Raw genomic sequence first — 25406 nt, 5'->3', positions numbered from 1 at the left:
TAAGCAGTAGAAGATCTAGTTAGGAACCAGATAAGGAAGACTTAATTGGGAATTAGGTGAGGCAAGTCCAAGGAGTCAACTGGGAGATGAGGTCTTGATAACAAGTCCAAACAAGTTTGTTGGAATATGAGTCTTGACAATTAAGTCTAGATGAATTAGCTGAGAACAAAATATCTAGCTAAGGTATGCAAACTTAATTATAATATGTTATATCATACTCATTACATGTTAATTTGCAGAGAAGTGATTTTCAATAGTTCCAAAAGATTGGAAGAGAATTCGGGCGATTGGCTCGGAATAAAACTTGACCGATGGATTCGAGAGGTTCTAAGTGATCGGAGAGAGGAGCAGGATAACTTCAGCATTTGAGCGACCAGAGATAACTTTTAGGCGATTGGAGAAGATGAGATCGAGCGATCTAGAGGAGTTGGTCAATATCGGAGTTTGATCAAGCTCTAGGTGACGGGAGGGAGCCCAGTCGACTGAAGATAGCAGATGATGTTATCAACGACGATAGAGTTTGCAACTAAGTTAGCAAAGTCTAATCGACCGGAGTAGTGTCATGTCAACATCGACATAGCCTTTATAAAAGAAGTCTCAAGACTTTTGTTTCCAAGAACACATTCCAAACACTTCATGCTATTCGAAATTGAGAAGAGAATTGAGTGCCCCTTTAGTAATTATCAACGTAAGGTATACTTTATGGTCATTCGAAAATTTACATTCACCCACCGATACATTGCCGTAATTAAAACGGATTAATGTTCCAAACTATTTTATTTGTATTATTTTTAATTGATAGGATGAAATCCTTTTTAATTTCTACCATATACTATATAAGCAAAATGAATTTTTCTCTTAATTTTATCTAAATTAAATTCCTCAGCGTCTTGTCTCCCGATACGAAGACGGCGATGGCGACGGAGCGCTGACGAAACCCTAGTTCGATATCTGCAACGACTTGGTTGCGAAGAGGTAATGCCGCCTCTGGCCATGTCGAAGAAGGGTTGTATCCGACGGGAGCTCTTGGACCGGTGGAACGCAATCCAGGAAGAGGAGGACAATTCTTTGCCGTCCAGCGAACGGCGTGTCCTTCGAGTGAAGGAGGAATGGTTCGATATTCCTCTTTTCTCTTTCATACTGCTTATCTTTTATTTCGATTCACTACTCGCTCCTATTACTTGGTTTTCTAGGTGGAGAATTTTCTCCGACGAGTCAGGTAGTAGTTTTTAGTATGATAGTTTAGGTGAATAAGTTCTTATGTTCGTTTGCGTCAATTCAGTTTATGGGATGTTCAGAAGCAATATCCCAGCGCCTGGTTCTAGTTGAAACCGAGCCTTTTGCCTCTAATAGTTGTTAAACGGAAAACAAGTGAATTTGGTTCATATAATGATGCTTGGATAGAGTTATCTAGTTGAAACCGAGCCTTTTGTCTCTAAATAGTCGCTAGACAGAAAACAAGTGAAACGGGCCACAGAATGCTGCTTGGATTTAGTTTAAAATTTATTTTTCTGATTCTCCCTGGCTCACAAAAAGTTTTCAAATGCTCGTATTGTTCCTGAGATATTGGATTCTTTATTTGCAAAATTTGTCAGTTCTAGAGTGTGCCCCATCAATCATTTGGAAGTCTCCACTATTATGTATATAGAAACAGATCTCTATGATATTTATGTGATGAATACCAAGGGTCAAGTACCACAGGTGACGAATAACTAGCATTGATTAGGAGATGCTAGGCCACCATATCTCGTTGGATCCATTGGCAGAAGAGAATCCATTTTTTTTTTTGAGATTTAGAGTAAAATTATTTTGAATAAATTTGCTTGATTCCAATTATGGTTGCAAATCTTATATGTTTATAAACATGGCAGACAAAATTATTTATTTGGACTAATTATAATAAAAATAAATTTGTATAAACTCAGATCATTTCTAATAATTGATCCATGGTGGACTAACTTTATATTAAAACTAATTAAAATAATAATATTAAATTATTAATATATATACTAAGTCTAACCTGGAGTGCCAAAGACAAAACTGAGAAGCACATGAAGATTACTCCTCTATTCAAAAGCATTCTCATACTCAAGTATAAATTTGGAAATACTTTGGTGCATCAGTTGAAATCTCGTATCGTGCGGGACGAAATGATCAAAATGAATCGTTTTGGTAAATCACCGAAACTTGATACCATTTGGCACAATGTTCAAACTCTCTAGTTGTGCCATAGTTTTGATTTTTGATCGGAAAGACACTAATCCAATATCGTGTCGATGCTTCGATGCATGGTGCCGGTGACAGATTAGAGGTTGAAGAAGGAGATATTGTCTGTACTAGTGGTAATGAGTTTTGGTAATTTATTGGAATGATATGTTTCGACTGTTTTGCCTGGCATGGTATGCGATTTAAAACCATGCTTGGCATAGACAATGTCACCTTCCTATGCTTTATTTCCTTCTTTACCTCCAATCCACTAGCAGCACCTTGTATTGAAACATCGGCATGATACTTGTTCCATTCAAAGACTAAAACTTTGGCATGGCTCGAAATTTTGAACTTTGCTTTGGTGTTTCAAAAATAAGTGATTTGACTCATAATCTGGGTTTTGTGGTATTGGAGGCAATGATAATCTTGTCATGATGGTTTGATGGGGAAATTAATCTTGTCACGATGGGGATGGTGGTGAATTTGGCAAAGTAAGATTTGTGGGAGCCTTTTCTCTTTAGTGTGAGATGTTGGGAAAGAGTAATGCTTGTTGTAGGTGTAGGGAGAAGGAACTAATGAATATTCTAGAAGTGAGTAGGACCCCAGTGCACAAAAGGGGATGTTTATTAGATTTTCTGAGTACATGACAATTTTTTCCTTTTAGAGGGTTGATAAGGGGTGAGAGCAACTACTATGAACATATATTTAGTTTATATTTAGGGCTAGGGAAGAAGAGAATAGATGGTTTTTAAATGTATCGTAGCTTATGCTAGAGTTTTAGCCTTCAATTGGAATGATACAATCTTAGTATCATGCCATGCCATTACTTGACATGCTACAAAGAATGTTTAGATAAACTCACATGAATTACAATCATTCAATTATTTTCCACTTAACTTGTTTACCTTAAAATATAAGTCAACAACAATTAAAAAGCCAATTGGATTAAAGTTTACAAGAATATAACAAGCATGTCAATTAATAAATTACTTCATAATTCCAAAATGACTGTATTAGTGATGTCAACCTTATATTTTTTAAGATTTGGTTTGCTGCTCCAATATATTTGGAACTAAATTTTGGACATATTTGTAAATACATCTCGGATAATCACTAGGAGTTAGACTTGAACTAACATAATCAAAATTGAAATAAACATATGTATACAGCATAGAAGCGTGGTCTTGCATTTTGATATCACTTCTCTTTGCTTCTGTTGGTGCTCCATTTTGTGGTTTCCCTTTTCCCTACTCCTCTCTTTTTGACTGATAGTGACTTACACTTGAGTCTATGGTTTGGGTGAAGGGAAAGACACTTGTACGAAAAGAGGAGGAAAAGTGTGAGTTACAATTAAAGGGGACAACCTTGGTGTGATTTTATTTTTGTGGCAAAACTTGGAATTGATTGAGTTTGTCTAGTGATTTCTTCCTAGGTGATAGATGAATGCTTTGCCCTTGGCTTGCTTTCATACTATGATGTTTCTAACAATCAGGATTGGGTAGGCATGAGCTATGACGACTAGTATTCATTTAGATGTTGGAGAATCCTAGATCTCAGATGTCATTGATTTCTTTAAGGGAATCAATTTTGGATCTAGTTTGAAGATTTTTTTTATTGCACTTGATTGGTTCCATCATTTATGTAAACATTACTTACTTATAGCCACTCATGTAAACTTGGTCTAACTCCTATTACCTTGCTCTACAAATAGTTGATTTTGGACTCATGGTTAAAATATTGTTTCAGGCTAGGGTATTTGTACATGATCGAAACAACATCGTCTTGATGTTGTATCGACATGCTGAGTAAGGTTTAAAAGGCAATTATACATGTTATACGACCGGTCTATTGCCTAGCATCTAGGTAGGGTCAAGCAATCAATGTTAAAATAATACTAAGATAGAAGAGAAAGTTATATTAAATTAAAATTAACTAATATTGATTGATATATAGCAACTATGTTCAACACAAGTTTATAATTAGAAATGAATGTCCTAATTAATAAATAAACAGTAAAAACACAATAATTATGAAACATTTTATCTTGCACATTGCCACCAAATAAAACAACCTTACAATTTTGAAAACAAATTTAGAGATTCTATGTTTGCAGAGATTTAATGCTGAAAATGTGAAAAAAAAAAAATCAGAAGAGGGAGAACTCATATAAGACAAGGAAGAAAAGATGATCAGAAAATGACTCAGAATTAGTGTAGGTTTTTGACATAGGTGAAAAAGAAGAGGCGAAAATCACATGGAATGGGAGGTTTCACCAAACAATAAGTATTGCATGGGCTAACAGGGAAAATTAGGGTTACTTTCTAATATTAAATGAACCAACAATTTATTAAAAAATTCTTCTGTCCTTAAAAATGCTTAGTCCACTTCGGTGGATGAAGCCATTTTTTAAAAGATTCGCTTAACAATTAGGCGAAGCTATCCCTTACCATAATTGCTTAGGCAGCCACCTTTTAAAACAATGCAAAATATACATACTGATGGCATCAATGAGGATTAAATTAAAGAGGACTGGGTGGTGAATGTTGGTATAACTTACTTTTTTGTGTTGTTTTCCAACTAATGACATTTTTTTTATCACAAGACATGCAGTACAGCTATTTTAAAATGGTTGTTTGGTTAGTTATAGGTATCTATAGATGCCAAATTACTTGCAACGCTAGTCCAATATGTTGCAGGGGGTTGTTACTGTTTGCACCTAGGTTAATGTGTGATCCTTTTGCTGTTATGTAGATGTAGAATGTGTGGTTGTATGCAAAAAGTAAGTTGCCCTGAGCTCATAAATGAACTACAGAGAACTGATGGAAGACTCCCATTGTGATTTTAAATATTTACTCAAACCTGTAATTAGAAGTAATACCATTAAATTAATTCATGTTTGAGGTGTCTAAGTTTTTTGGTTGAGGAAATTTGGGTAGATTGCATTGGGGCGAGTTTATTGGGTACCGGTTAATTTTCTTTTAGTAACTTTTTGAGTTGCATATACTATTTATTTTTAATGAGATCTCCTAATTGTCCAAGTTTGACTTGAATTCCAGGTTTTCAGATTCCTTCAACTTTTTGGTCAATTTACCAGAGGAAAAGCATATCTGGTGTGACTTCTCAGACCTAATGGTGCCTCTTTTGGAGACATTCCATAATTATTTCAAAGATGCAAATTGTGATTCACCACTCAAGATTTTGTGGAAGCGAGTTTCTCGAGAATTAGGTCACTGCACCCAATGTATATGTCAACATCATCATGCTCAAGAATATTACAATGTTGAGTACGAAACAGATTCTGTTGATCCTCTACTGACTGTACTGCAATGCCTTGACGAAGAAAGGGTAACAGAGCATCTTAGAAATATTAATGCAAAAATTCGCTGCAAGGAATACAATCCAGAATCTCAGGGCGCAGAAATTGTTGGTGTGATGTTTGAAGTATGTTGTTACTCCATCCTCAATAGGTGCTTGTGGATTTATTGATTGCATGAATCAGGAATGTTCTTTATACCTTTCCTGTCCTTGTTTTGGGTGCAGAAATTGTTGGTGTGATGTTGAAGTATGTTGTTTGTTACTCCATCCTCAATAGGTGCTTGTGGATTTATTGATTTCAGGAATTTTCTTTATACCTTTCTTGTCCTTGTTTAGTCTTAGCGAAGTTTCATCCAAGAACAAAGTTTGCAATTGTTAACCAAAGAAAAGAGTTTGCATTGAGCTTTTATATAAATTAAATATCAAGCATAATTTATTACTTTTCTCTCTTTTTATCCCCTAAATTTGATACAATGAGAAATGTGGTGCAAATTTTATCTTTGCATTAGTTTTTCTCAAGCAATGCTTATTATTTTGGATGACTAACTAATAAACTGATTTTATATGGATTTATGCATTTTGAGTGTGTATTTGTTGTTATTTTGTATTTTTATCCATGATGTTTCTGAACAATTTTTTTGTTAATCATGAAATTTTATAACTTGCCATGTTTTCATTTTGCAGGTGCTAATGTTTCCTCTATTGTTGGACGACCAATTACTAGCCAATGAGTTTCAATTTTTTATTGAGGCAGTTGATGAGTCTCATGAAGTTACTCTCTCAAGCAATCAACAGTACCCAGTAATTTTCTTGTGGTCTCTATAATTCTCCTTTGCTACTTCATCATTTCTCTATTTACTAGCTGGACTTGGGACCTGTTTTCATCTCTTCTTTTCAGTTTCTCTTACTCTGATAGATGATTGTGTACAAATAACAGGGGATTTATGCTCTACTTTTTCTTAAAAGTGGGAGAGCTCGAGCAGTTGGGTTTCGTTTGGCTGGATGCATGGGAAAGCTGAGGTAATTTTCCATATTGATTGTTTGGGATTCAATTCAAAATTTTCTATTGAGATGCTAAACTTGATAGATGGCTCTGTTTGCAGAGATTTAAGACTATATTAGGATGAGTGTATATTTGCTTTCTTTATAGGTCATTATCTCATGTCAAAACTATTAGGCTTAACTAATGGAAACAGAAATGCTTCAGCTGATATTTATCCCTATGTGATTGACACAAAATATAAATAATAAAGGAAAGTTATCACATTTTCCTGTAAGCCAATAAAGCATGGTTAATAACAAAATGTAAAGAATCATAAACATAATTAGGAGCCTGGATATGCTAGCAGCATACAGATTTTTATATGGTCTATAAAAATACATATTTAGATTGCTGGTTTGCTCTTATCCAGTTATTCCGACAGAAGCATAAAAATATACTGTCTAGTCATCTTCTGGTATTCATGATGGCTATAGTCTGTGGAAGATTGGTATGCAAATATTATTAAATCCTTATCCCGTCTTTTATTTATTTCACAAACATATTTTAACTCTTTCCAACCTATTTCAGCTAAAAAAAACTTAATTTGTTGTATGCTCAAATGGTTTCATTATTATGTTTCCATACTGATTTGCAACTTCTTTTACAGTAAATCTCCGTCAGTTCTTTAATAAGGAATTCTCATTTAGTGCTTAGTATTGAAAGTTATGCATCACACTGCTGTTGTCCATTACCATTGCTGCTTGATAGTACAAATAATTAGCCATAGGATCATTGCCAATTCTTTTTTGCAACAATAACTTTTCCATTCAGAATTTTACATGATTGGAAATAGAATCATGATTATAATGTGTTTTACTATATCATTTTTAGGAGAGCAGCAGATCTAGAGTCTATCCAGACTTTATTACGAAAGTATATTGGGTTTCTTGAAGCAGATGTTTTGCCATCAGTCTCAGATATGTTAAGGCCAAGAGTGCAGCATGAGCGCATAAATGTATGGAATGGCTTTAAAACATTGTATGTGATTTTTTTATTGGATGCTAAATTAAGCTTCCCCCTTATACGTTACATGCTTCATAAATTTATTTGCATGAATGCTCTTTATGTGGAACAATTTTCGCTTTTATTTGTAGGCTTGGCTTTCTTGAGGCAGAAGCCCTTGAAGATGGGATACTGGAGAAATATCCTATTTTCTTAAGTATAGTACTCAACCATGTTAGTGATGACACAGCTGAGTTCTCATTTGCTGTTGCTTGCCTTAGGACACTATTTGAAATGCTTGGTCAGTATTTTACTTGATTGTTTAATGTTAGAAAAGTTAGTAACTAGCATGAGACATGATTATGGTTCATTGTGTTTCATTTCTAGGATGTAAGTTATGGTTGAGAACAACACTGTCTCCCAGTATGATGCGCAACACTCTATTGGGACAATGCTTTCACACTCGCAATGAGAAAAGTCATAAAGAAATATTTGATCTTTTTCTACCTTTTCTACAGGTTTTTCATTACCTTCTTTCTATTTAGTACTGTAAATATTTAATGTTCTTACTTTGATTGACAGCAGTCCTTTCTTATTTTAGTTCAATTTCTAAATTGTTCTTCATTTTATAGCTAATTCAACCATCTGATTTATGTTTAAATTCTTACTCCAGTCTCTTGAATCTTTGCAAGATGGAGAGTATGAAAAACAACGAAGGCATTTTCTTTATTTTCTTCTTCATCAAGTAACTCAGAGTAAAAACTTCAGCAATTTAATGAGAAAGAATTCTTGTAAGGTAGGATGATCTCTAGATTCACATGACTTTGATCAACATTGGTTCCTTACTGTATTGGTTTTAGTGATTCTATATTTATGCTGCTTATTTCTCTATTTTATTCAGATTTCTCTTCTTATTGTACATCGTGGTTATATGCTGAATCCTCCATGCCCACCTTCTGAATGCGCTCACATGTGGTAAGCAATTGGCAAATTTGTGCTTTTGGTAATTGTTTCTTTCTGTGATAATTGTTTTAAATTTGCTATTTCCTTGACCTTGTACTATTTTTACGATTCTGTATTCTATGAAAACATCTGCTCTGTTTCTATAGTTATTTTCTAGTTATCTTTTAATTATCCAATGCTAAAGTTTTTGCTTCCTTGTTATCTTATTTTAATAATCAGTCATCTTAAAATTCTCATCTTTACTTTTATTCATTTTACTTTCTGACAACCTAACATTAAATCATAAAGCATGAATAGTTGCCCTGATGGGCTGGCACAGTTGGTTCATGCAAGGGTGTTGCTGCCAATAGACTTAGAGTCGATTCCTAGCAGGTGCAAAATGCTCTGCTGGTTGCCTCAACCCTCCTTGCATGCGCTGTTGTTACTGGGCGAAGCTCCCCGTAATTTACTTTCCTTCCAGACAATAGGGTTAACCCTAGAGGGGCTGCCGATAAAGCATGTATAGTTACTCCTACGGGCTGGTGCAGTTGGTTCATGCAAGGGGATTACTGCTAATAGGCTTGGGGTGGATTCCTAGCGAGTGCGGAATGCCTCGCTGGTTGCCTCAACTCTCCTTGCATGCACTCTTGTTGCTGGACGAAGCTCCCCGTGATTTACCTCCCTTCCAGACAGTGAGGAAGCATCCTGGAGGGGCCGCCGATGTGACGGTTTCACCTTTGTTGCCAATAAAGCATGAATAGTTATGCTATAGTCTTGCACTCATCAATTAAAACTGCAAAGCTTTCCACATAGTACTGGATCCCATTTTGTGGGTTGCTAATAATGGCTCATGTTGGAACTGATGTCCTAACGGTTTTTGTATAGAATGCACAATCATACATGGTTTATTTGTATGTTTGTTTTATTTTGGTTTGTTTAATTCCTTTTCTGTTTTGAGGAATACATTTTTATGTTCATCTCACCATTTTGTTTTCATTTTTGCATAATTTTACATGATCACCATCCGCTAGTTCACCATATCTTTTGTTTGGCAGGGGTCCCTCTTTGGTTAACTCATTGATGGATTCATCTCTGCATTCCTCTTTGCGTCAGCCAGCATTTGATCTAATCAATACCATAATAGTTTCTGATGCTTCTGCTTTGGTTTCCTTGAAACTGAAGAATAGAACTTCAACTTGTCAATCAAGCACCCACCAAGTTTTTGTTGTTGATGAGGATGAACAACTATTTTCTCATGATGTTGAAGAGAAGGATGATAACTGTTGGAGTGAATTTAGCACCCAAAACAAACTTACCTCTTTTGAATGTACAGAATGGGCCTGTATCCCAATGTTATGGTTCGAAGTTCTAATTAAAATAGAACCCTCTATGCTTCCTATATCCTTTTCCAAGGCTGTTTTCTGGGCTTTGTCTCACATATCATTATTGGAGTTTGCCTCTATGATGGAATTATCATCCTCCATTGAAGAATGGTTGTCGGTAAATGCTAGAGAAATTTCATCATCTTTTGGTTGGGAAATTCCTACTGGAACAGATGATGGTGGTGATGGGAAGGAATGTAGAAACTCTGTCAGGGCTTCATCTAGGACATTGGTTTTAACAAAAACACTCAAGAGGTATATCAATGTTCTTCTGATGAGAGATCCATATATTTCTTAACAGTTTTATTAGTTGATGATACAATGTTTCATGTGATATGGGTGTGTGTCAACAATAATTTTCTTTACCTCCTTGCTATTCTCTATCATAAACACTAACTGATCTCTGACACTTGATTAGGTTTGCTGCCCATTTTGTATTGCAAGTAGAGCGACATGAACTTCATAAGCAGTGGACTTGGATGCCAAAAATGGCTGAGAGCTTGATACTTTTGATTATAAATCCGGATGATGTAAGGGTTCCAATTTTATTTTAATTTCGTGAAGTATTTTTATTCATTGTGGTAGAGATGCATTCTAGTATTGGTGGGAGAGAATCATACTAGTTCTATGCTGGCATGTTATGTTGGTCAGCAATGATATACATATATAGAGTGACTTGTAAAAGAATCCATGCTAGTTGCTAAACAATGGGCATAAAGAATTGGAGCACTAGTCAGCATGGAGTGTTTTACAAGTCAAACTTTGTACGTGTAAATCTGTGTTGACCAACATAACCATATATGACTGAGCACTAGGAATGCTGGCTTTCTTCCATGATGTAAAACTGAATAAATGTAATGTGGTTTCAATGATAAAAAAAATTGATGGAATAATTAAGATGAGTCGACATAAAATTTTTATAAGAGACATCTTGGTCTATTATTTAATAAAAAGAGATAGTGATGAAGATATGATAGTTTGTTTTGTGAGATTGTTGAAAGAAAACTTTTAAGACTGGTACAACCCACCATACTTAATAAATTGAAGTGTTCGACTACTAAAGCAATATGCACAAAATATTAATTTAGTAGAGAAAAAAATGCTATGATAGAAATGGAATTCTGGAAACGATAAAATAGAAGAATACTAATATCCAAGAACAATTTTATATTTCCATATTAAATATGACAAAATGGACTAAGATGCTATAGACATGTTTAGATGATTAATAGATTCTATAGTTACAAGAATTGAAGCTATAAGTGGGAGGTCTAATGATAGAGGAAGATCAAAGAAATTATTTGTTGATCGAATAAAAATAATTTAATTGCTTTTGCATGGAGCTTAATGGAGGATAATATCTATGTGCCTGATCTAAAATAGTTGGGGCCGTCATTTGAAATCTCATACGATATTCGACAAAACTTGGCATGCTATAACACATGCCATTATGAATTGAAATAATATTTGTTAATTTTTTTGTAGTTTGTGTTCATACAAAAACAATGTCAAATTGTACCATTGTAGATGGACACAAATTGTCTTTCTTATTCTTTTTCTTTATTCACTTCCTCCTTCCACCTCTAATTTGCTATTGGCACCATATTTTAGAATGCTTACATGACACCAAAATAATATCATTTGAGTCAAAGATCAAAACTCTAGCACAATACGCTTCGATACAATTCAAGATTTTGAACCTTGGTTGGAACAAATAAAACTAGTTGATAACCATTTCTGTGCCCATATGTTGCTTGACCTAGCTCCTAACTCGGCACCAAAATAAGCTAGTAGAGTTGAGAAGGAAGAAGAAATGGAAGTGCATAATTCTCGTATGTTGTTATTATCTACGTTATAGATCCATCTAATCTTTATCATCCTCCCCAAGCTGTATTTTTCTTAATTATTTGAGGTTGGCTACATGCAATATCAAAATATATGGTGATTTTAATATAATATATTTTTTGAAGGCATATCCTTAAATTATTTTCATCCTTTTGGTTAGGGTATAAGACAAGTTGATAGAGTTATATTGGAACATGTTTCAAGGACTCGAGGTTTGACTTCAGGGCTTCAGTTTCTTTGCTCTAGTGCTACTTCTATGTCTGCTATCTTTTCCGGGTTGAGATTTGTGTTGCAACAGGTAGGCTTTGAATTGACATGTTTTTTTGGCATAATACTCAGAGACCTGCTTCAATTGACAGGCCCCATCTATATTTATGAGTAGAATTTGTTTTTTGTGGTCCTTATGCAACTTTCAGTTGACAATCTGGCATTTCAATTATATACAATACATTACAGTAATTATGCACTAAGCTCCTTTTCTAATGTATTAGAAATAAATTTGTCACATCAACTTGCAATGTGTTATTGATCTGGCAATACATCAAAAATGTTATTTCAATGTCTAATATGTATCTAATCATTGAAAATATTAGTGATACTGCCGCACCAATAGTAAAACTTTTTGTCAATTTGTTATGCATTATAGTTGCAATTTATCAATTGAAAAAAACTTCACCTTGGTATGGTATTTTTTGATCAATCTCTTTGAAATCAGTTGTCATACTACTGCGTTTCCTATGTTTTTTTTTGTGATTTTATCTTGACATCGATTGAATGACCACAATCAAATAAAATGAATGGTGAACTTGGTTTCTTCATGTTTTCTTATTGTTTGGCGATTGTGGACTTGCTATTTTTCAGATAATGGATAGTCCACATCCATATTGTTGACATTTTGTTTGCAAGAGTTGGGTTTGCTTCACAACTAACTTGGATCAAGAACTGAGAATATCTCTTAAGACTTACTTTAAGCATGCAAATTTATACCAATAAGTTGATAGAAATTTTACTAGCTTTGTATTGTCTTATTTTTCATATTCAACGTCAAGGAAAGTTGAGTGTTATTTACTCATTATTATGATGCTTTCATTTGAAGGGGAGCCGTGGCGCAACGGTAAAGTTGTTGCCATGTGACCAAAAGGTCACGGGTTCGAATCCTGAAAACAGCTTCTTGCAAAAAGCAGGGTAAGACTGCGTAGGATCCTTCCCCGGGACCGCGCATGGCGGGAGCTTCGTACACCGGGTTGCCCTTTATTATGATGCTTTCATTTCTTCCTTTGAAGATTGTATTATACCAGTCACAAACCCCAGATGCACATAATAGATAGTTTAGAACTCCCATGCCTTGTTTACTCTGGAGCATGCATGAAGGAAAGAATTGATCGTTTACTTAAAACTTTGTTTTGCCCTATTTTGGGTGGATTAAAAAATGGGAAAAAAATAATTTGACGATAGATTATGAATCCATCCATGGATCATTTTTTTCTTCATATTTTTGTCCATCCGAAATTGGGTTGAATTGAGTTTTCATCCTTCTCGCAGCAACTCCCTAGATAAACTCGAGTAACCAACAACCATCATTAACAACATTTCATTTTGGGTGGACTAAAAAATGGGGAAAAAAAAAATTGGCGACAAATTATGAATCCATACGCGGATCACCCCCCCCCCCCCCCCCCCCCCTTCTCACAGCAACTCCCTGGATGAACTCAAGTAACCAACATCCATCATTTACAACATTAACGATGAAATAGCGGGTGTGAGCTTGCGACCTAGCCATGATTTGTAGCAATGGAGTTTGCAAGCAGACAACTTGGCTGCGATTCACGATTGCGCCTCAATGACCAAGCCATCTGGTTGTGGTTCATGGCTCTGGTGGTCGCAATTCTTAGTTTTAGAGGTTGCGAGCTCACAGCCAGATCATTGCAAGATCCATTTGGCCATGAGTTGCGATTGCTCACCGTGGTTGTCAATGAGACCTATCTTCCATTCTTTGTTTTCCTTCTCGTGTTCCTCTTTTTCTTCCCATCTTTTCCTCTTCTTTCTCTTCCTTTCCTATGGTGTTAATTTTTGCCTGTGATTACTCTCCCTCCACCATATACACTTCAAAGTAAATAAAGCATTAGTTAACAACAACAATGACCAATCCTTATCCCACTAGGTGGACTTGGCTATATAGATCCTCTTATGTTATTGTGCTCTATCCTGTACTATATTATCTATACTTAAATAATTTTTTCCTTGTTTTATTGTTGCTAATCAAGTCTTCTTTTGCCTTCATCTTCCTTAGTCAATGTGCGTATTTGTTATAGTTTTACATCACCTAATTGAAACATTTAGTGGTCACCTAAGTACATGTCCATATCATCTTAAACACTTCTCTCAGAGTGCTCCCTCAATAGTTGTCACCCTGACTTTCTCTCTAATATTCTTATTTCTTATCCCGTCTATCCTCATATGTTTGAATATCCATTTTAATATCCTCATTCTTGTGACTTATCTTCTACTCATGTGCTCACTTCAAAATCCAACATTCAACTCCATATAACATAGTGTAGTTTTGTAAAACTTTCTTTTAATCTTTAGAGGTATCTTATGATCACAAAGAACACCTAACACTCGCCTCTATTTCAACTATTATGCTTGTGTTCTATGTAAAATGTCTCTATCAGCCCCTCCATTCTTTTTGCAAAAACGATTATAGATACTTAAATCTCTTAGTTATAAGTAACTCATCATCTCCTATCCTAATAATTTCGCCGTCTAATACTACAATTTCCCTATGATAGTCAAATTAAATGTATTTAGTATGCATACATGATTAGGCATAGTAACTAAAAATTGAATACACATAATGACACTAATCTCATAGGAACTAAATACACTGAGGAAGTCTTCATCTTGTTTCTTTAGAAGATCTACTAATAGTTTTGTGCATGGAAAGCTACGATGTTAAGTGAAGGCTAGCAAGATGCTTCAATGAGTGGACCATTATTCATTTAGAGAGTTAGCAAGCAAATTTCTTCTATCAAAACATTTTCTTTCATTCACAATTAACAGTCTTCAGCTTGAGAAGGGGTGTGGCACCTGACTGTTTTGTACATAGACAGGCTGAACCAGCTGGCACCTGTCTGAACTACCAAATTTAGGATGGGTCAACTTCTGATTCCCTGTTGCACTGGTCTATATCATGTGGTGGTGTCAAAGTCAACTTTAGTAGTAAAGGTACCTCAAGTAGTTGTGAAAGGAGAAGTCTAGTTCTGAATTAGTCTTTCTTGTGATTTTCTATTTTTAAGTAGAGGAGATGAAAGGTGATTCTCCATTGTGCCAAGCAAAGAGGCCAAGGATGGCATCTCAGTGTCGCTACTCTTCTCAGTGATTCTCCGTCTGTGGGCTCTCTTCAAACCTCCAGATGACATCTTATTTTACCTTGAGTGCTTGTAGAAATCAAACTAATGATCCTGTCCAAGACACATCATCTACAAATAGTTGCAACCCATTATCTTTTCGATGCATTATCAAACAACCAGTTTTCCAATTTTGTTTTGAAGTAATGCTATCTTTGATTATGTGAATCTGATGCATTTCAAGACTAATTCGATATTCACCATTTGATAATTTGAGTTAATTTCAGGGTTTGAACTTCTTTAGTCACATTTTTTTTATGGTATTCATTTTCTTTGGTAGCTGCAGTAGAGGATAAAATTATGCAAAATAAGTTAAGATGGTATAGACATTAAAAAATGATCAATAAACATAGATACACTGATTGAATCAACTAGTTGTTAAGGCCATGTTTGGTGAGGGGTAATTTGTCTTGTAATGCTAATATAATGTAATCTGAATTACAAAAGACCAACAACATGTAATAAAGTTTTGTAATCTGAATTACAAGACTAACAACATGTAATCCAATTACATTCCAAGCCCAATTACATTACAAGCTTGATTACATTACCCCTAACCAAACATAGCCTAACGGTTGAGGGAGACCAACACAACTGGTCAATGTATTAAACATGATTAAACATTTGAAATTATATTGACTATTATAGTATTTATCACAATGAGATGGTGCTATATATCATGTTTGACAACTTAAATTTGTGCTTTTAGTACCTTTTTTACCCTCAAAAGTTCAAAAATCTTTCAATTTATACAAACAATGTGTATACTGATCTCAGGTCTTAACTGATTCACTTGTTGAAAACTTTCATAATCTTCATCACCTCTTTTTCATCATCCGCAAACTTTTAAAGGAAGTAGTTACTACCAATCTAATATCATTTAAAGAGGATTTCAAATCTGAAAATCATGCATTTCATGGGGGTTTTTTGCATCAACCATGCTTTGAAGATTTGCCAGACACATCTGATGGAAATTCAGGTACCATAGTTGACATGAAATCCTGGGAGAAATTTTGTTGCTCTTTATCAGCAGTTGTATGGCCATCAATTGTCAAATGCTTAAAGAATGGGAAGGAATTAATCAATTCCAAATCTTGTCAGGTACTATTCTTCAATTTTGTTGTTACATTTCATAGTCCTAACTTGTTTGACCTTTTCAATTATTTGTTAGTTAGATTTGACAATGACACATTGTTTGCTTTTTGATGGTTTTGCATTTTGCATTCATGGTTCCAAGTGTCGATTGGTATCAGTCGGCATGGACGAACTGTATTGTTTTTGGATGCAGACAGGTACCTACTATGACTGCACAAATAAATGTCACCATCTTTCTTACGCCAACACAATTTTTATGGTATTGATTAGGACTGCCTGCCCCTACTAGTACCATCCAGAATTGACCAACACAAAAAGATTCTCTTCTCCTATGACTCATCCTTTAATTATGTTTGTCAATCATGAGAAGAGATGAAACAATAATGATAAGGGAGGGTAAGAGAAGCACTGATGGATGATACCAGTTCGGATATTAAGATTCTTTTCTTATGATTCCTTTGATTTGGTCTATTGATCATAAGGGAGGAAATGAAACACTAAAAAGAGAGGGGAGGGGAAGAGATGTATGAATCTGAACACTCCCAGTAGAAAAGAGGTCAGAGTTAGAGAAATCAAGATGTACCTATAACTGTTTCAGTTTCAATTGTCTGTGCATGCCCAATTTCCAGTATTTAACCTATATATATTTATATATTTAGAGAAATCAATCCCAATACCATTTGCTTTGGGAGTATTATTTAACATGGTTTTGGAAAATTATGCAATTGATCTATATGAAACCACAATAACTAATTCCCCCATTTTATGCATGAATGCTTATTTTGATATTAAGAAGGTATAATCATTAGTTGAAATGCTTATTATATTTTTGGAGCTTATTTCTCTCAAATCTTAATTAAATTAACTTGTAGTAAACTATATTTGTAGATAAGCTAAGTGGAAGGGAATTGTAGAATTAAAACTCATTTGAATAGATCATAGAACACGTTTTGAAGTATGCCTTAGCATGCCCTGGTATCATCATGAGGGGATATTGAAATTGTATAGTTCTGGATGGATACTGAATAAACCTGGTTTTAATTGACTGTTTTTTACTCCCGAGTCCCTTTGGCTCATTGAGGATATTTTTTATCCATTCAATAATTTTCATATGTCATGTTATTGCAGATGACAAGTGTACGGTTGCTCGAGGCACTGCCTGCTGTTTTTGAAAGCCTCAGTTTCTCTTCACCTGAGTTGTCTGGCAATCTAGCATGCCTAACGTATGATATCCTTGATCCTAAGTGGCTGTATGATTTGGTGGAATGGGGGAGATCGTCTCTTATTGTTGTTAGTAGGCATTGGAAGCAGTGCACACTTACGCTTCTCAACCACTTAAAAAATTCACGGGCTCTTAGGATATCATGCAATCTGGATGTCATTCAAGAAATTATGTTACAGGGTTAGATTTATGAGTTGGTTTTTGTTTTGTATCGCTTTGCTTTTGGTTCATTTTTAATTATGTGTTTGTTCTTGCATTCTAGCCACTGTGCCGATTGATAACCTTAAAGAGAGAGTTCGTCAACTCAAGATATCACTTACTCAAGAAGCGTCAGAAAATAAAGTTCAAAGGGAAATGCTATTGTTTTCTGAGCCTTTCCGTGAGAAGCAAACTGTTCCCAAGACTTGTTTATATGATGATCATGTTAGTGCTGGGGTGACCTTGCCTCAGTCAGCTAAGAATGAAAACGTTATTGTACTTTCAGATGATGAAATAGAAGAAACAGTTTCTCCTGACTTTATTGGCATAGGGAACTCATCAGATCACCATAAGCAGACGGATACTACTTTGCCAAGTGACAATCTTCAGAATTTTTCTTCAAAAATATCTCCTACGAACACTCAGCTCTCTTCTCATAATATACCACTGAATGATGTGTTTAGTGGTAATATGGTTTCATCAGAGTTGTCCACCTCTGCAAGCACACCTTTGATTCCTTTAAAGAACTTAGGAGCAGATAAAGAAATAACTAAGTCATCTAATACAAGTGAGGACATTTCATCCGTTAGGAAAGACAAGTCAGTTAGCCAAGCAAAAATGCCATCTGTTAAAAAAATTTCCTTATTAGAAGAAAAGGATGCTGCTGCTATCAAAGAGTTGATACGTGAAGATGATGATATACTAGAACATGCACTTAATAGACCTACACATTCTAAATTGTTTCCAACAAAGCAAAGCATATCTGTACCTAGAAGGCAAGTTGTACCACTTCAATTGCCAACTAAAAACAAAGTAGGTTTTCTTAATAGAAAAGAATCTGGGATCAGAAGGCTTAAACCTCCTAAACTAGATGACTGGTATCGACCCATCTTAGAGTTAGACTATTTTTCCCTTGTGGGTTTGACCTCTGGCATTGATGATGGAAAATCTTCAACTAGACTAAAAAAAGTTCCTTTATGTTTTGAGTCATCAAGCCATTATGTGCAGATTTTCCGGCCATTGGTATTGGAAGAGTTCAAAGCTCAATTACATAACGCACGCTTAGAGACTTCTACAGAAGATATGTGCTGTAACAACTTAAGTATAGTTTCAGTTGAAAGGGTGGATGATTTTCATCTGATTCGTGGCTGTCTTGATTCAACTCAAAGTGTCGCATCAAGAATGTGCACAGAAAATGATTTGGTTTTGCTTACAAAGGAACCTTTGCAAAATTGTGCTCAGAATGTGCATGTACTGGGAAAGGTATTGTTATGATTTGATCGTTTACTCAAAACTAATTGAGTGTCTTACAGTGTTATCATATGTTGTTTTTTTAGGTGGAGAGGCGTGAAAAAAATGACAAAAGTTATTCAATAGTTCTTGTAATCAGGCTATATCTTCCAAATGGTTCTTCAAGATTCAACAATGTGAGAAGACTGCTCATTGAACGAAGTAAATGGTTTTTAAGTAGGCTAATGAGTATCACTCCCCAACTTCGAGAATTTCAAGCCCTGTCCTCACTTAATGACATCCCTGTTCTTCCAATCATCTTAAATCCTTTGAATCATGCTGCTGGATATTTGGGATCTAAAAAGTTTTTGGAAAAACTTTCTCACTCCTTGCAGAAGATCTTGATATCATCATATAATGATAGTCAGCTTCAAGCTATAAGCTTTGCCATCGGATCATCTGAGTCCAAGGAAAACTTTGAATTTTCTCTCATTCAGGGTCCTCCAGGTTTGTAAATTTCACCTCTGATGATGTTGATAAGGTTTCTCATAGATTTTTTGCACAATCTTAAACTTATTTTATGCTGCAGGAACTGGCAAAACTAAAACCATTGTTGCCATTGTGAGTGCGTGGCTTGCTTTACCTAAGAACTATTGCTCCAGAATATCAAGCATGCGTTCAGTGTCAACTAGTAATGAATCTCACCAGAAAAAAACACCTATCAGTCAGTCTGCTGCAGTTGCAAAAGCTTGGCAGGATGCTGCCTTTGCTAAACAATTAATTAATAATGCAGAAAATGATTCCTCTGCACCAACTGAACGATCTCCAAGGGGGAGAATACTTGTCTGTGCCCAATCAAATGCTGCAGTCGATGAATTGGTATCAAGAATCAGTGAGGGACTTTATGGAAATGATGGGAAGGCCTATAGACCATATCTAGTGCGCGTTGGAAATTTAAAAACAGTTCACCCTAGTTCTCTACCCTTCTTCATTGATACACTTGTTGATCGACAACTTGCAGAAGAAATGAACAACCAAACTGGAGGCAAAAATGATAATATTGTAGAAGCTTCAAGTTCACTTCGTGCAAAACTGGAAAAGATTGTAGACAATATCCGATACTATGAATCTAAACGTGCTAAAATTGAAGAAAATGAATTGAACACCAATGATTTGAATGTTGATAAATCTTTAAAAAAAATAGATTCATTAGAGATGTCTGATGCTGCAATTGGTGCCAAGCTCAATATGTTGTACGGGCAGAAGAAAGCAATCTGTGCAGATCTCACTGCTGCTCATGCTCGAGAAAAGAAAGTTTCTGAAGAGAGTTGGTCTCTCAAGCGGAAAATTCGAAAATCTATCCTTAAGGAAGCAGAAATTGTGGTAACAACCCTTAGTGGATGTGGTGGTGATATATATGGTGTGTGCTCTGAATCTGCTTCTAACAATAGATTTGGAGTTCACTCTGAACACAACTTGTTTGATGCTGTTATTATTGACGAGGCAGCTCAAGTATGTTTATAGTGTTTGAGCATTATTATTAATTTTCTTCAATATAACATGGCTGAACAATATTATGTGAAAACTTATTGAATTTTACTACAGGCTCTTGAACCTGCAACATTAATTCCTCTTCAGCTACTCAAGTCCAAAGGAACCAAGTGTATAATGGTAACTATGTTAATCATGTCCTGCATAGTTAGTGCTATATAATTTTCACTGTAATAGAGTATCAATCAGACTTGTACCTTAATTAATGGGCTTTTTTGAAGGTGGGTGATCCCAAGCAGCTTCCTGCTACTGTATTCTCTGATGTAGCCAGCAAATTTCTGTATGAGTGCAGTATGTTTGAGCGGCTGCAAAGGGCTGGTCACCCAGTGATAATGCTTAATGAACAGGTAATTAAGCTATAGGTTGATGAAATTCCACATAGATTCAAGTTGGAAAGAAACAACAAGGGAAAAGAGGCTAGAGAAAAAAACTTCATAGTAAAACAATTGCAAAATGTTTATAGATGAGAGGAAAATTTAAATTTCATAATTTTATTGGCTAAAAACATATTAAAAATAAAAAATTTAAAGAAAATAATTTTTAATTTTTTAAAGTCTACTGCACATGATAACGTGATTTCTGCCCAATTTAAACAAAAACTATAGATGAAAAGTGAAGAAGATATTTTTCAGTCCTTTTCTTTCTTTCCTCTTTTTTGCTCCTTTTTTTTTTTTGCTAAAGGAAACTAAAAGAAATACAACTTTGGAAATCTTTGTCACCTTATTTCGTTCTAAGTTTTATTCATTAATTAATATAGATGACACCAAAGTGTTGTATGTTTTGATAAGAGATTTTTGAGATCTTAATCTTTGTGTGCATTTATGAAAGAATGTAATTTCAAGGACTATGTTAATCATCATGATCATCATCAATCTGATTTTGATTTAACTATTTTCTGTTTACCATCATCAATCTTTTTATTATCTTTTGAATTTTAATTTGGTTCATATTATTTCACCTTCTTGAATTCAAATAAATAAATTGGGTTTACTTTTTCAAGTTCAATCATTGGTTTTAGAACAGAATTTTTTTGATAACCCATGTTTTTGAAACTTTTACTTTTGGAGGTAGAAAATAATTCTTTTTCACTTTTCTAATATTTTTTTTGAGTTCTTTATGTATGGGTTCAAAAGAAGGAAGTTGGGGTTGAGGCAGGACCAAAAGGAAATTCTGTTTTCGTTCTCCAAATTGTTACATTAGTTTTTTCATTGGATCTCATGAGATCATAGTTTAGATCTTTACCAAGGTCTTAAACTGACAGGAACTAGAATGTTTAACATGAAGACCATTTGTTAACCAATGTTGAGGAAATTATTTTTTTAATTATATTGACTAACATTTTCTTTGATCTCTTTCTATTTTAAACCTTCCACTCCAGTAGAGTCAAATTTTCAACCAATGAAATTTATTTATTATCTTTCAATATGGCTTAGGAGTCTATCTCATCTATCCGAGGTACAAGTATTTATTTTATTTTTCTAGTAACTTTATATCCATCTTTACATTTTCATCTTTGTTATATTAGTTTTTTCGTATGTGTTGCTTCTTAATAGCTTCCACTTTGTTCCATAAATATGAGTTATTGTTCCACATTTTTAAAATTATTTTCGGCCTAATGGGCACACAATAATTACAAAAGTTTTGAGGAAGCTTCTCTCCATTTTGAGTGCCTATTATTTATACTAGTAATAATGCCTTCATCAATATCTTCTAGCTGATTTTTTTGTTTTTGTTTTTTTGGGCCTAATGGGCACACAACAATCACAAAAGATTTGAAGAAGCTTCTCTCCATTTCGACTATCTATTATTTGTTCTCATAATAATTTTTCCATCAATATCTCCTTGTACGAAGGGGAGCCTTGGCGCAATGGTAAAGTTGTTGCCATGTGACCAAAAGGTCACGGGTTCGAATCCTGGAAATAGCCTCTTGTAAAAAGCAGGGTAAGACTGCATACAATGGATCCTTCTCCTTCCCCGGGACTCCGCATAGCCGGAATTTCGTGCATCGGGCTGTCCTTTTTTTTTCTCAATATCTCCTTGTACAATATATCCAATATATTTAAAACTCTTAACACAACTTGTATACCTATCTTAACTATTGCATCGTTTTTTGCTATTACTCAAATTGCATTTGGTACATTCATTTTTTTTTATCAACATCTTAATCTTTTTTTTGACTTTCTAAAGGGTTTTATTTGCCCACAAGTAAAGATTTGAGTTTGATATATTTACATGATTACGAATTAATACAATATCATCTATAATTGAAAAATATACTTGAGGTTTATTTATTAATATGATTGGTTTGTTCATCTAGTAGTCATGCAAAAACATAAGGGCATAGGATTGACCCTTTGATGAGAACCCACAGCTATAGCATATAGAAAGAGAATTGAGTAAAAAAAACTCATGTCACTACTATTTATTATAGCTCATCAAGAGAACTAGAAGTGTTCATGATTCTTAGACAATTTTTTAGCCATATACCTATCATGTGTGTGTGTGTAAGTTAATACAACTAAGCCTTTGCCCCCAACCCCCAAGGCGTAGCGTAGATGGTGGGTGCATGACATTTCTAGCGTAATGGCTAGGGGTCGATTCTTAGGAACTAACAACCTGGGGTTTACCCACCATGCGCCTAACGCCTATGTATCTGCATTTACCTCCCTCCATATCCGTGGGGTTGACACTAGGAGGACCGTTAAGGTAGCGGATCTACCTTCTGTTTTTTTTATGGATGTACTTTCTCCATTGGGCTCGATTCCCTACTATACTTTCATCTATATTTAAATGAATTTTATCCTATTTTATTGTTATTAACCAAGTCTTCTTTGGTCTTTCTCTTCCGCGAATTTTGACTTGGAGTATTACACCGCGGATTTTAAATGAATGATAACTTTGTATTTGACTTTGTAATGATATGCATGTTATGGAGTGATTTTGTGTAGCACGTTTCCTTCTTTGATTTAGTTGATTGATGCCACTTTTTTACATAGATATCCACCACTAGGTGTAAGATGATTGAGAATATATATTATTTAATAAAGTAAACATCCTTGTTGAATTTGGTGCTACCAGAAAGAAAGTTGAAGATCCAATTTGATACCTTTTTGTATAAGAAAATAGTTTAACTACAACTTTCAGTGGTCATAGCTGTTCAATTTACTTAATGTTATATTTCCATTTCTATGTAGCATCGAATGCATCCTGAGATATGCAGATTTCCTTCGATGCACTTTTATGAAAGTAAGTTACTGAATGGTGCTAAGGTGGCAGATAGGTCAGCTTTGTTCCATGAGAACAATTATCTTAGCCCGTACATGTTCTTTGATATTGCTGATGGTCACGAGCATCATGGTAAAAATTCTAGTTCTGTATCCCTATTTAATGAGGCTGAGGCTGAGGCAGCTGTTGATATATTGAAGTTCTTAAATAAAAGGTAAGCATGACTTTTCTGCTTGGGAAGATCCATGAAATTGTGCTGCTACTGTGCAATACTTATCATTATTCTGGTTACTATCTTAGATACCCATTTGAATTTACCTCTCGAAGAATTGGGGTTGTAACACCTTATCGGAGTCAACTTTCACTATTACGTTCACGGTTTTCCTCTGTGTTTGGAGCAGAACAAATATCTGACATGGAATTCAACACTGTTGATGGTTTTCAAGGGCGTGAAGTGGATATCTTGGTACTCTCAACTGTTAGGGCTTCTGGTTCTAGTGCTGAAACACCAAAATCTAGTTCCAACGGTATTGGATTTGTTGCAGATGTCAGGCGCATGAATGTTGCTTTAACAAGAGCCAAGTTCTCCTTGTGGGTAGTTGGCAATGCCAGGACATTGCAAACAAATGTCAACTGGGCTGCTATGATCGAGAACTCCAAAGAAAGGAATTTGTTCATTTCAGTTACCAGGCCATATAGCTCAATCTTTACTAAGGCTGTGTCTTCATCTCACAAAAGTAACCATTCTAAGTTGGATTTGGATTCCAGACACCATAATAAGACCGAAAGAGGGAAAAATGCTGAGCGTGGAAACAAATTTGTGAGGTTCCGTACTAAAACTGGTGACAAATTAAAGCACAATATGAGCACAAACAATGAGCCAAGCAGGGGCACCGTCCATAGCAGTTCATCAAATTCCATTGGCCCACACAAGTTGGGAAGCAGTTCTTTACTATCACCGGTGCAAGCATATGAATACCCCAAGAATATTGTTTCCAGAGAAGCTTCTAGGAGTGAAAGAAAGCCTGTGAAGCAATGCGAAGATTCAGCTGATTTTGAAAATAGTGTAAGAAAACATTCAAGTTGTGCTATACTTGAAGATAAATCTATACATTTGGAACAGAATTCTAATATTGGTTCTCTGGTAGAAAAGGCAAAAACTGCTCGGAGAGTTTCTGAAATCCCAAGGTGTAATACTCCAAGTCAAAATTCAGTTTCCCTGGCTTCAAATGAATCGAGTCAGGTTCAGGGTAGCACCCATATAGCAGATCCTGGTTCTCTGATGATAAAGCCAAAAACAGCTAGGAGATTTTCCGAAACTCCTAGGTGTAATACTTCAAGTCCAGATGCAGTTTCCCTGGCTTCAAATGAATCGAGTCAGGGGCAGGGTAGACGTAAGAAAGCAGATCCTGGTTCACTGATGAAAAAGGCAAAAACTGCTCGGAGATTTTCTGAAAATCCCAGGTGTAATACTTCGAGTCAAAGTTCAAGTTGCCCAGCTTCAAATGGATCGAGTCCAGGTAGCAGTAAGATATCAGATAGTAAACCTTGTGTTGTACAAGAACCTAAAGATTTGATTGCGAGGAGGAAGCGACAGAGGGCAGATGTTGAAGCTCTGCTGTCTTCAGCTCTTATATCTTCAAAGAAACCTGGTGCATCGTCAAAGCCGACTTCTCCTGTGGAGAATTCTTATTCAAATACAACTAGAAAACGGATCACTAAATCAGACATAGTGTAGACGCTTTGCACGTAAGTGTTTTGAAAATTCACAGCTTATTATAAAAAGCACCAGTTTTCTCGCC

At 35.2% G+C, this 25406-nt stretch overlaps 1 protein-coding gene across 6 annotated transcripts; it reads left to right on the top strand.

Moving 5' to 3' along the window:
- Positions 1-872: 872 nt before the first annotated feature.
- Positions 873-25406, top strand: LOC122006984 (uncharacterized ATP-dependent helicase C29A10.10c-like). Of its 6 annotated transcripts, XM_042562703.1 has the most exons (22): positions 873-1112; positions 5265-5649; positions 6208-6324; positions 6461-6543; positions 7397-7543; positions 7660-7808; positions 7895-8025; positions 8181-8303; positions 8409-8482; positions 9505-10086; positions 10250-10361; positions 11837-11974; positions 15861-16184; positions 17307-17580; positions 17663-18861; positions 18936-19335; positions 19418-20340; positions 20434-20499; positions 20601-20726; positions 23574-23818; positions 23905-24670; positions 24758-25406. In XM_042562703.1, exons 1-22 carry the CDS (start codon positions 979-981, stop codon positions 25340-25342), a joined length of 7083 nt encoding a protein of 2360 aa, XP_042418637.1. In that variant the 5' UTR covers positions 873-978; the 3' UTR covers positions 25343-25406. The 6 variants fall into 6 exon arrangements, with proteins under 6 accessions (XP_042418637.1, XP_042418636.1, XP_042418641.1 ...); XM_042562702.1 differs by having other exon boundaries at positions 23905-25406; XM_042562707.1 differs by lacking the exon at positions 24758-25406 and having other exon boundaries at positions 24006-24155.

The sequence above is a fragment of the Zingiber officinale genome, chromosome 7B (assembly GCF_018446385.1).
Source record: "Zingiber officinale cultivar Zhangliang chromosome 7B, Zo_v1.1, whole genome shotgun sequence".
In the NCBI taxonomy this organism is placed as follows: domain Eukaryota; kingdom Viridiplantae; phylum Streptophyta; class Magnoliopsida; order Zingiberales; family Zingiberaceae; genus Zingiber; species Zingiber officinale.
This window is presented reverse-complemented; position numbering and strand designations above follow the sequence as displayed.